Here is a 16,247-nt window from a genome sequence, read left to right as displayed (position 1 = left end):
ACCCTCTTGTGGCTCTCCCAAATGAGGGCAACCCTCTTGAGGACCTGAGGATTCTGACCCTGAGCTGTATCCCTCTCCCACTTCCCCCAGCAGGAAAGGCCAGGCCTTACTTAGACTCTCTCTGATGAAGCCATAGACTCAACTCGTAGGTATGCTCTAGGACAGTCAAGGACAGTCCCACCAGAGGAGGCTGCAGCCCTTGAGCAGCACACTGGGGTTAAAGCATGAGGACAGAAGATGGAGAAGGAGAGGAAAGGCAAGTTGATAGAAGGAGATAGGCAAGGACATTCCTATTCCCTCCTGGCCAGCTCACACCCACCTACACAGGGACTGGGAGTGCACAAAAGTGAACACCAGAGCCCTGGCATCAAGGAGAGAAGCACAATCCAGGGGGGGAAAAAGACATAAAAACAAAGGGGCAAACTGTAGTAAGAGCCACATTAGAAGGATGAACACAAGAGGCATGTGTGGGAACTCAGAGAACAATGAAGGCTTCCAGACACTGGGGCATGTGTCACAGGAGGAAAGGACAAGCCAGGACTGGAGGATGAGCGGGTGTGTGCCAGGTGGGTGGGGAGCAGACGCACAGGAGGGTGAGAGTGGAGAAGGTAGGAGGAGGGGTCAGAGGCAAGATGTGGGTATCAGAAAGATAGGACTGGGGCCAGACAAAGAGTAGGTCAAAGAGGCCCCCTGGAGACAGGAAAAAACCGAGAGCCTAGTGGAACACTCTGCGTCTGAACTGAAGGAACATGCCAGACAGCCAATGTGCCTGGCCAGGGGATAAGAAGAGGGGAAAGTGGAACTGAGTTTCCAGCTTGCATAACTGGTATGGGAGAGTCATGTTATTCACTAAGATGGGAAATGCTGTAGGGTGGGGGGTAAGGGCCACAGACACTCCTCCCACTCCAGTGGGTCCTAAGCGAATGGTGCAGCTCGGTGCCTCACTGGGGCCTTGGCATCCCACTTCAGTACCCCAATCTCACCTGCATCCAAACGTTGTCTGCAGCAAAGTTGTGATTCCCACGCAGAAGAAAATGGTCCCAATGAGCTGGCTGGTGGCCCACTGGTCATAACCCACACACATGGCATCGGCCAGCAGGAAGGGCACCGCGATCGTGCCGCTGAAGCATGTCAAGTAGTGCTGCAGGGCAGGAGGAGACCAGGGGAAAGGTGAGCCCTTCCTCCTTTCTTCCTGATTTTATCCTAACTTTGCTCCCCTACTATCTTTAAGAAATAGCCCAAGTGAAGATTTCTAGGTATGCATTCTTATCATGTACCAAATCAAGGTCTGTTCCTCTTTTTCATCATTTCTCCTTTTCATTAGTTTTCTTTTCTTATTACTCACTGGTAGTATTCTATTACTTGCACGAATCCATGCCAGCCCCCCTCCACCCCCCCCAAAAAATATCCAACATGAACACTGGTGGTATTTTACTTATATAATTCTTATTAGAGGACTTTTTATTTATCCATGCTTTTCTGGCTTTGATTGCTAAAACTATATGCCTTTCTCCTCTAATCTGTTGACACGAATGGTGGGGTACTAAACCATTCTTGCAACAAACCCTAGTCATGTTGTATTTTCATTTAGGGATTTGATTTACTAATGTTTTATGTAAATTTTTACAATCTACATTCCTAAGATAATTAGTTCACTTAAAAAACAAATCTTTCAGGTCTGAGGATAAAAGTCACAAAAGCTTCATTGCATGGGGTGTTTCTATCCTTTTTTTGTGGTTGTCACTGTTTTGCCAGCATAGAATTTATCTGTTCCAGTCAGGGCAGGGATAAGGGCATACAGTGGCTGTGGGAATCTTCTAGAAAGAACCCTGTCCCACTCTTCACTCGGGGACTTCCTTGCCCAGAGTTGTTTGTGACCCTGTGAGGAGAGTCCCAGCACTCAAGGCTTGCTTCCCCCGCCTTTCCCTAGCTGACGAGTTATTTCTGTTCCTCAAGCTTCCTACTTTTCATCCCAATAGCTTCCCATTTCTGCCTATGTTTGTCAAACATGTCACTTGCAGCCCATAAAGGCCCACTGTACAGGGGCTTCCCGGGGAAGACAAACATTCCTATTGAGGACTTTTCAGAGCTGCTCTCAAGTCTGGGTATATGGTCAAAAAGGACATGACACAGGCAGGGTTTCCCCACTCCTATCTGACCAGGGAAGATTTCCAGAAACCTCTATCATATAAACATTTCAAAAAGGATGTTCCCTGAACCTAGTTTGGAATGCTCAGCCCAAGGTAGATTATTTGCCAAGCCCACTCAGCTCCTCTGTCCCTGACTCCTCCCTTACTGGACACCTTCCAGCCCAGGTTGCCATGTGTTTTGAGGGGTGGAAAATAAACTTGTCTGGGCAAGGAGACTGACTTTCCCAACATCTGAGATACCTTTGGTTGAATTGATCATACGAATTTGAGAAAGAATGGAAAGTTAGACCTCATAGCAGGGGTCAAGCTTAAACCAAAGCAAACACAGGCTGAGGTGTGCATCTAGGAGAAGAGTCTCCCACCTAGTCCCCTTTAAAAAGCCCTACTTTAATCCTGCAGAGGAAAGAGGGTGCTGAGAGGAGGGAAAAGTTGCCAAGGATGCAACAGGTCTCAGGTCTCCATGGGAGAGTGTATCACTGTCACCCTGACCCCAGCCCAGCCTGCCTGCCCTCCCCTCCCACTGGAGGCTGCAGCAGATTAAGTGGCCATTGCAACACCACATTTTCCCTTCCTTTAAAAAATAAATAAGACTGAAACCTCTCATTGAGGTCCTGGCCAACATGCACTCTTCAGGGTCACCAATATCTCATGGCAGAGTTTATAATGACTATGGCTGGGTTAGCCAGGCCAGGGCTGGGAAATGAAGGTTAATTCCCCTTCTTCTCTACTCTTCTACTTTTCTCCTCCCTCTACTCTCCCTTCTTTCTATAACTTATTATCTTTGTTCTTTCCCTTCACATCAATTCTCTTGCTTGTCTCCCACACGTCTTCCTTCTTTTCCCTGGTAAAGTGTAATCTACACTTCCTGTTTTTTTTTCTTCCTCCCAAAAAGACAAAGCTGATGTTAACAATTCCAATTCATCATTCTTTTCTTTTCTTTTTTTTTGTAGAGACAGAGTCTCACTTTATGGCCCTCGGTAGAGTGCCGTGGCCTCACACAGCTCACAGCAACCTCCAACTCCTGGGCTTAAGCGATTCTCTTACCTCAGCCTCCCGAGTAGCTGGGACTACAGGCGCCCACCACAATGCCCAGCTATTTTTTGGTTGCAGTTCAGCCGGGGCTGGGTTTGAACCCTCTGCCCTCGGTATATGGGGCCAGCGCCTTACTGACTGAGCCATAGGCGCCGCCCCTCATCATTCTTTTTTTGTTGTTGTTGTAGAGACAGAGTTTCACTTTATCGCCCTGGGTAGAGTGCCGAGGCATCACACAGCTCACAGCAACTTCCAACTCCTGGGCTTAAGTGATTCTCTTGCCTCAGCCTCCCGAGTAGCTGGGACCACAGGTGCCTGCCACAATGCCCGGCTACCATTCATCATTCTTAAAAGAGTATTTTATAATAAAGTCTTTAATAAATAAAAATCAAAGTAGAATTTAAACATTTTTTAAATCTGGAAAGATAATTCAAGTACCTGCTGGAACTATCGTACCTGCAACCCCAGAAATATACAGAGGTACCAAGGAGGAACATCTTCTATGGTGTAAATCATGTCTGATCTCTGGGGATCCAGACTGCCAGTGCTATCCAGGGTCTCCGCGAGGGAGCTCTGTGGGTAAGAGGGAGAAGAGGTATTCAGTAAACCCAAGCACTAACATTAACTCAGCTCAGTCCAGACCACCGTTACAGAAGAACAGCTTTATCAAGGGGCTACCAATCTCCTATAATTTTAAGCCTTTGCTCCTTTGATACAAGGCTGAAATACACTTGCTCAGTGGAACAGTCAATCCTCAGAACGTGGAGGTTCAGTGTTCCCTGGCATCAACTCATTCCTGAGAGCAACCAGCGTGCTCAGAGTTTCTCCCTAAGCATCCTCCTGCATGGACAGAGAAACTCCCAAGTTGAGACTACATAGTGATATGAGCAGTCTTTCAACCAGACACCACAAGAAGAAATGTTAAAATTAACCACTTCCAAATAGTGAACTCTGATCTGGCCCTCCCCACCCGACTCCACCTCATACCTGCAAAGAGAATAGATCTTTATACCTAAATATTAAGGCCTATACACTCCTATCAAAACACTGCTGTTTTGACAATGTTAGATGAGAAGAGCAACGCTCAGAAGTATACAAACATGATGATTCAAACTGTGTTTAAAAAATAAGAGACAGTGGCTCACATCTGTAATCCCAGCACTTGGGAGGCCAAGGCAAGTGGATTGCCCTGAGCTTAGAGGTTCGAGACCAGCCTGAGCAAGAACAAGACCCTGTCTCTAAAAATAAAAATAGCCAGGCATTATGGCAGGCTCCTGGAGTCCCAGCTACTTGGGAAGCTGAGGCAAGAGAATCACTTAAACCCAGGAGTTTGAAGTTGCTGTGAGCTGTGATGCCACTGCACTCTACAGAGGATGAGAAAGTGAGACTGTCTCAAAGACGAAAAACAAGAGACTAAAAATTTATTTACAGTTTACAGGTGACAATTTTTTCTTCTTCTTTCCCCATCATTAGTAAAGACGTTTTTTCATTTTAAATCATTTTTATTTATTGACTTATTTATTTTTTGAGATCATGTCTCAGTTTTTCATCCTTGGTAGAGTGCTGTGGTGTCATAGCTCATAGAAACCTCAAACTCTTGGGCTCAAGCAATCCACCCGCCTTGGCCTCCCAGGGTGCTAGGATTACAGGTGTGAGCTACCATGCCCAGGCCATTAGTGAAGATTTTTTTAAAACATTAAGTGTCACATGCTGTTTAAGCCAAGATGGTACCACCAGACACTTTAGGTTACAGTCTAAAAATTTTCGGTCAGCTTTGGCATCACTTCTGAACTTAGACAGTACCTGGGCCAAAGCAGAGAACTCAAGGCAGCCCTGACTTTCCCAACGCTACCTCAAAACTATTCTGTTTCTAAAACCCTACAAATAATTTCTTGCATTTCTTGGGATTCAAGATATGTACCTAGAGAAAAATGCTGATTACATGTGTTTGACACAATTTTCCACACAGAAGGGGACAGAAATTTGGGGGTCAAACATCTTTAAGTGATACAGTTCAGCCTCACCTCCTACAGCCTAAAAGAAAATGTCTAGTGTAAACTGGCATCTGATCTAATCCAAATGTAATTGATCGTGACCTTTCAGACAGAACTTTTTCTTCAGTTTTAACGGTGGTTATTGGTAAATTTACATTCTTGAATGGGTGAAAATGGATTACGCATGTCTTTAAAAACTTGTTATAGAAACGATAGAGATAGCACACGTTTGTATGTGAGGTGTTTGATATATAGTAACACAGTGTAAAGGATTAAGTCAGCAGCTCTGGACGGTCCAAACTCTGCACATTTCAAAGAAAGGTTTGACTCGTGCTTGCCCTCTGAGCTTTTGAAATATTTTGGCCCTTAAGGGTCCCTTCTGTTACCTGACAACGTGGGCCACACAGTACCAGCCTGACTTCTGGAGTGGCCTGGAAATCAAGCCAGCTGCATAGGTGATTGGCCACATCTATGCAACTGATAGCCAATAAAAACCCTGGACACCAAGGCTGGGTGCCCTTCCTTGGTTGGGAAAACTCCACGAGTGTCGTCACGCATCACTGCTGGGAAAAGTAAGCAGTGCCTGCTTGACCCCACTGGAGATGAGGATGGAAGCTTGTGCATGTTGTCTCCTAGACTCTGCTTATGTCCTTTTTTCCATCACTGATTTTCATCTGTATCCTTTCACAATAATAAACTGTGACTGTGAGGAGAACAGCATTGTTGAATTTTGTTGAGTGCTTAGAGGAAATCATTGAACCTGATGGAGAAACTCCCTGAAGTGAACGTTTTTTTTTTGAGACACAGTCTCATTATGTTGCCCTCGGTAGAGTGCCGTGGTATCATAGCTCACAGCAACCTCAAACTCTTGGGCTCAAGGCTCAAGCAATTCTATTACCTCAGCCTCCAAAGTAGCTGGGACTACAGGTGCCCGCCACAACGTCCGGCTACTTTTTATTGCAGTTGTCATTGTTGTTTAGCTGGCCTGGGCCAGGTTTGAACCCAGCACCTTCAGTGTACGTAACGCGTAACGACTGTGCTATGGGCGTCAAGCCTGTAGTGACCATTTTGCTTACAAGATGCAACTATGGATATTGGGCTCACTACAGAAAGGTCAGTTCAACACTGTCACTTTACCTACAGTCTCCCGGGTAAGGACTGTTACTGCTCACAAAGCAACAAAGAGAAATATCTGAAAATAGAGTTTAGCAACAGTACAGTTAATAGATTAGTAGAACCTGTTATAATAATGTTGGAAGCAATATTTTTCTAACAATTCCTAAGCAAATAGTTCTAACTATAAAGCAGAAAGAAAAGACTTTGGGCATCTGTCCTTTTCCAAGCATGGACAAAGATTAAAGTGTGTGTACAGATGTACATGTGTACACACACACACACTTTTATAAAAGAGGGTAGTTCTACACATCAGAAATGGACTAAGTAAATGTCACACTGGCAATGATGTGGCAGAGCACGGACCGCGTGGTGGAGGAGATCAAACAGCATGGTCAGGCAGAGGCTGCACAGCCCTCCTTGAGTCATAAGGGCGTGTGTGGGTTTTGTACTCTATGGTACCACTTGGTGATCACGACATGAATGTGAGCCATGTGAAAACTGCAAAAACAAAAACTTCCAACAGAAAGGTTTCTTTAAGAGATGACTACATGACGTACACTACTGAGGAGAAGCCCAGACTTCACCACTATGCAATATACACACACCCACATGACAAATCCAAATTGCACCCCATAAACTTATTGAACTAGTTTTAAGGATGACTACATGTTAAAGAAGACTTTCTATCTTATTCTGTAGTGGGAAGTAATCTAAAGAGCAAGGAAACTACTTGTCTTCCAAAGATTGAAGTCAGAACTCAGCTCTCTGCTTAGAACCTTAAGATCGTTAATAACCTTTCCAACTGTAGTCTTTTTTTCCCCCACCAGGAAATCATTTCCTCTAGAGCACAATAGGCAAATGTTTTTTGTAAAGTAAATATTTCAGGCTTTGTGGGCCACATAGTTTTGTCACCACAGTGTGGAAGCAAAACAGCCTCAGACAATATGTAACGAGTGTGGCTGTGTCCAGTAAAACGTTATTGATGAGAACAAGTACTAGACCAAATCTGACTTACAGGACATAGTTTGTCAGCCCCTGCTGTAGAAGGTTCAAACATTATCATGTAATATTCTCTTACATATTTTTGCTTTCTAATTTTTTCCCTTACTCAGGTCCAAAGATCAATTTCATTGGCCTTAGAGGAAGCTTTTATGTTCCACTTAAACATGGCAGAATGACTGTGTGTTGTCCCATAGAAGGAACAGGTAACGGTATAAAATCACAAGGACAAAGAAAATAAGACGACGACAAATGAGATTAACACAATTTTTGGAATATAGAAAGCAACTGGATGAGTTGTGACCCCATTGAAGGAATTATCAACCTAGGTACTTAAAGGACCCTGTGAAGAAGTGGGCTGCTTGACCCACAGAACCCCAAAGAGGGTCTACACTTGGAGGGACAGTTCAGAGTGGAGATGGGGAGAGGCTATGTCTCACCTCCATATATCAATCAGATACCTGATGGCCCGCTGCTATCCTCTCCTTCAAGACCTAAAAATGTGGCTCAGCACCCGTCGCACAGTGGTTACGGCACCAGCCACATGCACCGAGGCTGGCAGGTTCAAGCCCAGCCTGGGCCAGTAAGCAACAATGACAACTGCAACAACAAAAAAATAGCTGGGCGTTGTGGCGGGTGCCTGTAGTCCCAGCTACCTGGGAGGCTTAGGCAGGACAATCGCTTAAGCCCAAGAATTTGAGGTTGCTGTGAGCTGTGACACCACAGCACTCCACCGAGGGTGACATAGTGAGACTTTGTCTCAAAACAGGAAAGGGGAGGGGGATGGGAAGGAGGAGAGGAGAGGAGAGGAGAAAGAAAGAAAAAGAAAACCACCACCACCAACAACAAAATGTATGATTTGAAGAATATTAGTTGGGAAGACTAGCTGATTTCTTCACAGTCACTTTCACAGTCACTTTTGGTAACAAAGTATGATTCAATTATTCTCTTCACTTTGTATTCAGTAATTTTATGAACATAGGCAAAGGTAAAAAAAAAAAAAGGATCTCCTGTCCCACATGAGACAAGAATTTTCAGCATCATGTTCTTATTCAATCTGTTTGTTATCTATTTCCCATCTTCCAGAATTTTATTGAGAAGATGAATTATTTTAAAGCAAATACTATGTAGTTTTTCACCCAAAATATAATGTCTCTTTTTTTTTTTTGTAGAGACAGAGTCTCACTTTATGGCCCTCGGTAGAGTGCCGTGGCCTCACACAGCTCACAGCAACCTCCAACTCCTGGGCTTAAGCGATTCTCTTGCCTCAGCCTCCCGAGTAGCTGGGACTACAGGCGCCCGCCACAACGCCCGGCTATTTTTTGGTTTGCAGTTCAGCAGGGGCCAGGTTTGAACCTGCCACCCTCGGTATATGGGGCCGGCGCCTTGCCGACTGAACCACAGGCGCCGCCCAATATAATGTCTGTTTAGTAGATAGTTATAAAAATAAACAACAACACATTTACATGAATAATCAAATTATCAATGTCTTAGTATCAGCTAATACCTGGTGCTTGAATTTTTTGTGTCAAAACTGTCTTATTACAATTTCTAATTTTACTTACATTTTCATAACAATGCAAATAAAACTAGAAATCAATAATCAAAAATTCTCCTCCTCTTGGAAATTTTTAAATGCTCCTTAAAAGGCACAGAAGAAATACCCTCCAAAATAGACTATCCAGAAAACAAGCACAATAAAAAAAGTTACATCTAAAAATCCATTACAACTAAAACAATGTTTGAAGGAAAATTCATAGTCTTGGCACAGAAATAAAAAGACAGAAACAAAACTTATGTGTCTCAAAACACTGGAGGAAAAAGGAAAACTCAATAATGAAAAAAAAAAAAAGAGGAAATCTATTACATTAGAAAACAAAAAAGCAGTTGCACTAAATAAATCTAAAAATGCAGGTTTTTTAAAAAAAATTTAACCTAGCTAATCCAATCTAGGAAAACTAAAATGGGGTGGAGGAGGAAAAGGATAAACATACAAAGTAAGAAACAAGACAGTGGAAATAATCACAGAAATTTAAAGAGCTAAAAATAAGCATCTATTTTTATGAGTTCTGTGCAAATAAACTAGAAAACCAGAATTAAAAAGTCATTTAAAAAAAAATTTACCAAAGCTGACTGCAGAAAAAAATAAAATCCAAACTGACTTATTTCCAAAGTAGAAATAAAGTACATAAAAAAACACTAGGTTGAGAGGGTTTTAAAGGGATTTTTACCAAACATTTATATATTTATATACTTTATACACAGACATGAATTCTCATGTTACTTCAACTGTTTCTAAGAAAAAGAAAGAACACTACCAAAAATCTTTTATTAAGCAAATAAGATACTGATATCAAAACCTCACAAAGATGATACCATCCCCTGGCAGAAAAATACTTTGGACCAACCTCTCTTGTGTACATTGATCCTCAAATTCTAAATAAATATTAATGAAATCTTGCAGCACACTAAAAATTAATGTGCACATATATCATTTCACCTTGTGACAAACAAGTAGAAAAATTATTTAAAAGTTAATATATCATGGCCATATGCTATTTCAAGAATGCACTGATGGTTCGACATTAATATAATTCATCACATTGATAGGTATTTGGAAAACATGTATTTACCTTTACAGATGCTTAAAAAGCATTATGCCAAAATTCAAGAGCCATACTAGAATTTTTAAAATTCAACAAATTAGAAAGAAGACTATTTCCTTCATAGTGAAATGCGTCTTTTTAAGTCCACGCTCACTGTAATAATTAACAGAGAAGCTACAACCACTAACATCAAGAATGTCTATTACTATCTCCATTACTTGTACTAAAAGTACTAGCCAATGCATTTAAAAAAAATTAAAAATATAATAAAAATTAGATAAGAGAGAGGTAAACTTTGACTATTAGCGAATGATACGAAAGTATACTCAGAAACCCAAGTGACCAAATGAAAATGACAAGTAGAATATTCAGTAAAGTATTAGGGTACAAAATTAATGCAAAGAAATCAGTCAGCTTATAAGATGTGTAAACATAATAGACATAAAAATTCAATAATCAATGGTCCCAGAAAGAGGACTTTCAGGTCCCTACACAGAATGGGGCAGGGGCTCATGTGGGGTTGTGGGCAAGGTACCTTTTCTGCAATGCCATTTTCCGTAGTGTAGATTGCCATGAGCTCAGTGTCTTCATTGTCCTGCTCACCGCTGGACGTGGCACCTCCATTTATCACCACCTGAAAGGAAAGCACTCCACTTAGAGCCATTTCAGCATATACCACTCCAATGTATGGAAACTTTTTTCCCCTAAAAAAGTGTTTTGTAATTCTGCTATGAGCCCGACATTATGTATTTTTTCACCTATTGAAATAAGTGGCAAAGTTTTGTGTTTTCTTAGATCAGTGACCAGGTGTTTGTTTCTGATGGAAGAGAAGTGTACCTACATCCCTCACTGTGTGAAGCTGCCCAAGCAAGAGGCTCAGCTGGGGCAGCAGGAATGGGACTTCCCAGGGAGGACTTCAGTGGTGGGGACCCACACGCCTCCAGAACAAGGGAGGCACTGCTGTGTTTCTGTGACCAGGCCCTTGCTGAGCTGACAAAAGGGCCAAAAGCTGCCTCGGTTAAGATCCCTCCCCAGATAACCACCAGAAAATGACTTCCCACCAGGCATCCCTAGAGGGGGAAATCAGCTTGTTAGAGGAACAAGCACTGCTGTTCACCCAATTCAGTAACTTTTCATTATTTATTCCTTTCTCACTGGGCTTAAGTAAACCAGCCCACTGGTGTGTGACCCTCTTTGAGCAACATTATCATCTTGGGTTCTGCCAACCTGAACAACAACATTGAAATATTTTTACTTTTTAGCCAAATGGCTCCATTGCCAGGAATCTACCCAGAGGAAGCAATACTGAAAACAAGAAAGGCTTTAACTCAAATTATATATCATTTATGCCCAGAATGCTACAAGGGAAATAATCCTTAGAGTTTGTAACATCAAGGGAAAATGTATATTAATAATATCAAGGTAACTGTACATATGGTAACAGCACAACTATATTTTAAAATTATAAATGAAAAAGTATTTTAAAAGTTCACATTCTGGGGGCGGCGCCTGTGGCTCAGTCGGTAAGGCGCCGGCCTCATAAACCGAGGGTGGCGGGTTCAAACCCGGCCCCAGCTGAACTGCAACCAAAAAATAGCCGGGGGTTGTGGCGGGCGCCTGTAGTCCCAGCTACTCGGGAGGCTGAGGCAAGAGAATCGCTTAAGCCCAGGAGTTGGAGGTTGCTGTGAGCTGTGTGAGGCCACGGCACTCTACCGAGGGCCATAAAGTGAAACTCTGTCTCTACCAAAAAAAAAAGTTCACATTCTGGCACTGTGAAATACACTAATAAGAAGTTAAAAGTCAATGATGGGAAGAAAAAAAAAAAAAAGGTAATGATGGCCTAGGAGAAAATACAGCATGACATGTAGGGAAAGGTTTATTAGTGCCAAGTTTACAAAGAACACCTTCAATAAGTAATAAACAATCCAAAGGAAATGGGCAAAGCCTGGGAATACGTAATTCACAGAAGAAAAATTAAAATATACAATAAAACACATTTCACCTAATTTAAAATTTTAGAAATTACATTAAAATGTCATTTTTAACACAAACTGGGTAGAAATAAAAACTGAACCTGATAATAACCAGGTCAAGAGCAGAAAGCTCCTCTCTGTTCTGGCAGGGAATATGTTCCTGGTAAAATGGCCAATGTGCTGGGTAATTTGGCAGTGAGGTTTAAGACAGGCATTTTCTTAGATCTAGAAGTTATACTCACAGACGTTTATCCTCCAGAAATACCCATGCCAGTGCTATGTTTGTTTAAGGCTGGCCACTGCTGCATTGTTTGAAATACTGAATACTTGAAGACAACCTAAATGTTCATCAAAAAGACGAACACTTAAATTACGGCACATCCACTTAGAGAATACACGCTCGACCATTAAAAGAATAAAGCTGCTGCACTGACAAGGAAACAATTCCAATAAATAGTGTTTTTTTAAAAAGTCACAAAACAGTAAACTTAGATTTATCTCAATTGTGCTTAAAGAATAAAAATAAAACTCTAATAACCTGTCTAAATGCTTGGTAAAGGATCCAGAAAAAAAATATCACAACCCAGGAGAAGGGTGCTGCCCTAGGGACAGACAGCAACAGCAGACACCGTTCGGTTTTCATTCCCAACCCTTCCTGAGTGTTTGGATCTTTTACAACAACAATTGTGTTTAATCAGTAGGGCTACTTTTGCCTTCTTCCCTTTCTATATTCTCTAAATAAGCACAATTTATTTCTACAACAGGGAAGAAATTTAAAAGACTGAAGATCCTGGCAGCACAGATTAGATTGAAGAGGTCCAGAGAGATTTCCAATTCATGTATTTCTGTAATCGAGGTGAAAAATTAAATTTCATATTCAAGGCCATACAGACCATAACGTAAATCTGAAGCTGGTTATAAAGTACACTAGAGATCTCAGTTAACCAGTACATAATCTCATAGGGCCAAATTTTCTAATATTATTTCAAAAAAAGACCTAGTTGGCTCAACGCCTGTGACTCAAGCGTCTAAGGCGCCAGCCACATACACCTAAGCTGGCGGGTTCAAACCCAGCCCAGGCCTGCTAAACAACAATGACGGCTGCAACCAAAAAATTGCTGGGCATTGTGGCGTGCACCTGTAGTCCCAACTACTTGGGAGGCGGAGGTAGGAAAATCGCTTGAGCCCAGGAGCTGGAGGTTGTTGTGAGCTGTGATGCCACGGCATTCTACCCAGGGCGACAGCTTGAGGCTCTGTCTCAGGAAAAAAAAAGACCTAGTTTAAAAATTATTTCTAAATCATACTATTGCCTTTGGCTTGGCACCTGTAGCACAGTGGTTATGGCGCTGACCACATACACAGAGGATGGCTGGTTCAAACCCAGTCTGGGCCAGCTAAGCAACAATGATAACTGCAACAGAAAAACAGTTGGGTGCTCTGGCAGGCACCTGCAGTCCCAGTTACTTGGAAGGCTGAGGCAACAGAATCGCTTAAGCCCAAGAGTTTGAGGTTGCTGTGAGCTGTGACACTACGGCACTCTACCTAGGGTGACATAGTGAGACTCAAAACAAACAAAAAAATCAGACTATTGCCTTTTACACAAACCAACTGGATACACATTCTCAGCTGAGTTCAGGTCCACAACACAAAACTCGTAACTTACAATGAGAACCATGCTCCAAGTCACACAGCACAGGCCCTCTGGATGAACTCTCTCAAAACAAGCTAGTGATTAAATCATAATAGAAGCCCAAATCTGATTATACCTGCGGTGCATCTCACAAGGGTATATGTGAAACTTGGTAAAAGTGGAATGTAAGTGTCTTGGCACAGTAACTGAGAGAATGCCAGGAAGGCTATGTTAACCAGTATGATGAAAGTGTGTCAAACGGTCTGTGAAGCTAGTGTATGATGCCTCATGATCATACCAATGTACACAGCTATGATTTAATAACAAAACAAAAAAAAAGCCCAGATCTGATTTAAACTCCTTTCAAGCCAAACTAACCTTCTCCTACACGCATCTCAGGTTACTGCAGGTATGGGTTTTCCTTTTGGGGGCATGAAAATGTTTCAGAACTAAATGGAGGAGGTAGTTGCACAATGGCATAAATGTGTTAAATGTCACTGAATACTTTAAAATGGTTAATTTTATGTTATGTGAAATTCACCTCATAAATCTTTTTCCTTCTACATACATAGCATCAAAGAGGTCATATTTTGGAAGGAGTTACCCACTGCTTCCCTGACTCATTCCATTCCTATACATATGCGCAGACATTCTTAAATAAGGAAGTCCCCAACCTACGTTGGTTCGATGTTATGATGGTGCAAAAGCAATATGCCCTCAGTAGAAAGCAATAATGTGATGTTTAAGAAGGGTCTCACGACTCTCATGATGCTGGGCAGCATCAGAGAACCACGGCTTCCAGGCGGCCAGTCAACTGGGACTCTGCAGTTCACTGAGCTGCCGGTAAGAGGAGGGGTGCACACAGGGCCTGCTCGTCTCACCTCTGTCTCTGACGTGCCGTGTGCAGGAACCGGCCTAAGTAGTGCCACAGGTGAAGAGTTCCACTCAAAGCACCAGTCTATTTTGCCAATATTTTTCTTTTGTAATGGTCTATTTTCTAAAAGTGCAAAGTTTAATTTAAAAAATGTTAAATATTAAAATCAGCTAAACAGGTAAACATGATTTTAAACATGTTAAAAATCAGTTATTCAGGAAAGGAACTGAGCTTTTTCTAGGGAAAAGGAATAATCAAAGCTTCAAATTTTTGAACCTCTAAATATTATTTTAACTGTGAAGTAAAGCATGTCTTAGAAAGCTTTCTATATTAACAAAGTCTAGTTTTCTTGTGTGTTATGAAGAGCATCACAGATAATGGAAGAATCTTGGCATCTTCTAACTAAACTGGTCAAGTTTTAAAAAAGAATATATCAACAGATTGTTATAACCCTTTTGGGAAAAAGATGTCCTTTCACCCCCAAAACTATTTGAAACGAACAATGTAGCTTTAAATTTTATCTCCTAAACTAATACTGTATGATCAATCAGCTATAAAAGCAGGTTTTTTCTGCCTAACCAGATGATTTTTGTCTGCCTCCAATATGCAGGGCTATTCTGACTCCAGGTGTGCAAGTGTGTCCACTATCCAAGAAATACAATGTCTTTTTTGCTCAAGAGTTTTATTTATCTCTACTAAACTGAAATGATGGTGCTAACATGCTCAGTTTCTTTTTTGTTTTTATTGGAGACAGAGTCCCACTTTGTCGCCCTAGGTAGAGTGCCGTGATGTCACAGCTCACAGCAACCTCCAGCTCTTGGGCTTAGGCGATTCTCTCGCCTCAGCCTCCCAAGTAGCTGGGACTACAGGTGCCTGCCACCCTCGGTATATGGGGCCGGAGCCCTACCCACTGAGCCACATGCTCAGTTTTAAACAGTCCTCCTAACACGGTCAGGGATGCAGGGAGCAGGAGTGCCCAGGTTGTCATGCCAAGTGTCAGTATCACAGCAGTGCCAGTGTGCCTGTGTTAGAAATCACAGCGAATCACCAGCTTACCAACACCTGTCAGGGAGAGGACCTGGGCGCTCAAGTAGAAACTCTGCACTTCCAATGAGCATTCAGAACTCAACTTCTCACCTATTCAGGATCAGGTGTAATTTGTCTGCCACTGTAATGTGTCTGTCTGGCAGGTGAGTAAGCCATTTTATACTAAACCAATCACTTTCAGATTGGTAAGTAAGAGTCCTCAACTTAAGTACTTTCACTTCTTTTGATAAAAATTAATAGACACGCAACTCCAACATACACACACGCACACGCACACACGAGTATTTCCTCTGGTATCTAGTCTACAATTAAAATGTGTTTTAGAATAAGGAACAAAGATGGCCAGGTGTGGTGGCTCATGCCTGTAATGCTAGCACTCTGGGAGGCTGAGGTGGGTGGATTGCTTGAGCTCAGGAGTTCGAGACCAGCCTAAGCAAGAGTGAGATCCCTGTCTCTACTGAACAGAGAAAAATAGTTGGGTATTGAAGCAGATGCCTATAGTCCTAGCTACTTGGGAGGCTGAGGCAAGAGGACCACTTGAATCTAAGAGTTGGAAGTTGCTGTGAGCTATGATGCTACAGTATTCTACTGAGGGTGACAGAGACTCTGTCTCCATAAAATAAAATAAAAAAAAGATGATAGATATCAAGATTAGTGTTTTCCAGCCTTTACACAAAGCCCCTTTTTAACAAACATAAAAATATCCCACCTATCTTCCCTATTAATAGAAATTTCAAAATTCAATACCAGGAGAAATAAATCAAAGTGAGCATAGTACAACATAGGCTAAACATCTATAGCTTGTCAATCTTATTTAGATGACGAC

The 16,247-nt window shown here is 42.1% G+C and overlaps 1 protein-coding gene across 7 annotated transcripts in view; it reads right to left on the bottom strand.

Annotated features, from left to right (window-relative positions):
• The window catches only part of SLC23A2 (solute carrier family 23 member 2), a 146,088-nt gene that overhangs the window by 50,161 nt on the left and 79,680 nt on the right, over positions 1 to 16,247 (bottom strand). For all 7 annotated transcript variants that reach the window (XM_053573857.1, XM_053573855.1, XM_053573856.1 and 4 more), the window contains 3 exons: positions 10,433 to 10,531; positions 3,639 to 3,755; positions 984 to 1,141 (listed from right to left, as the gene is read on the bottom strand). In XM_053573857.1, the coding sequence (XP_053429832.1) occupies positions 984 to 1,141; positions 3,639 to 3,755; positions 10,433 to 10,531 (374 nt within the window). The remainder of the gene's footprint in view (positions 1 to 983; positions 1,142 to 3,638; positions 3,756 to 10,432; positions 10,532 to 16,247) is intronic.

This window comes from Nycticebus coucang, chromosome 21 (genome assembly GCF_027406575.1).
Source record: "Nycticebus coucang isolate mNycCou1 chromosome 21, mNycCou1.pri, whole genome shotgun sequence".
NCBI lineage: Eukaryota > Metazoa > Chordata > Mammalia > Primates > Lorisidae > Nycticebus > Nycticebus coucang.
This window is presented reverse-complemented; position numbering and strand designations above follow the sequence as displayed.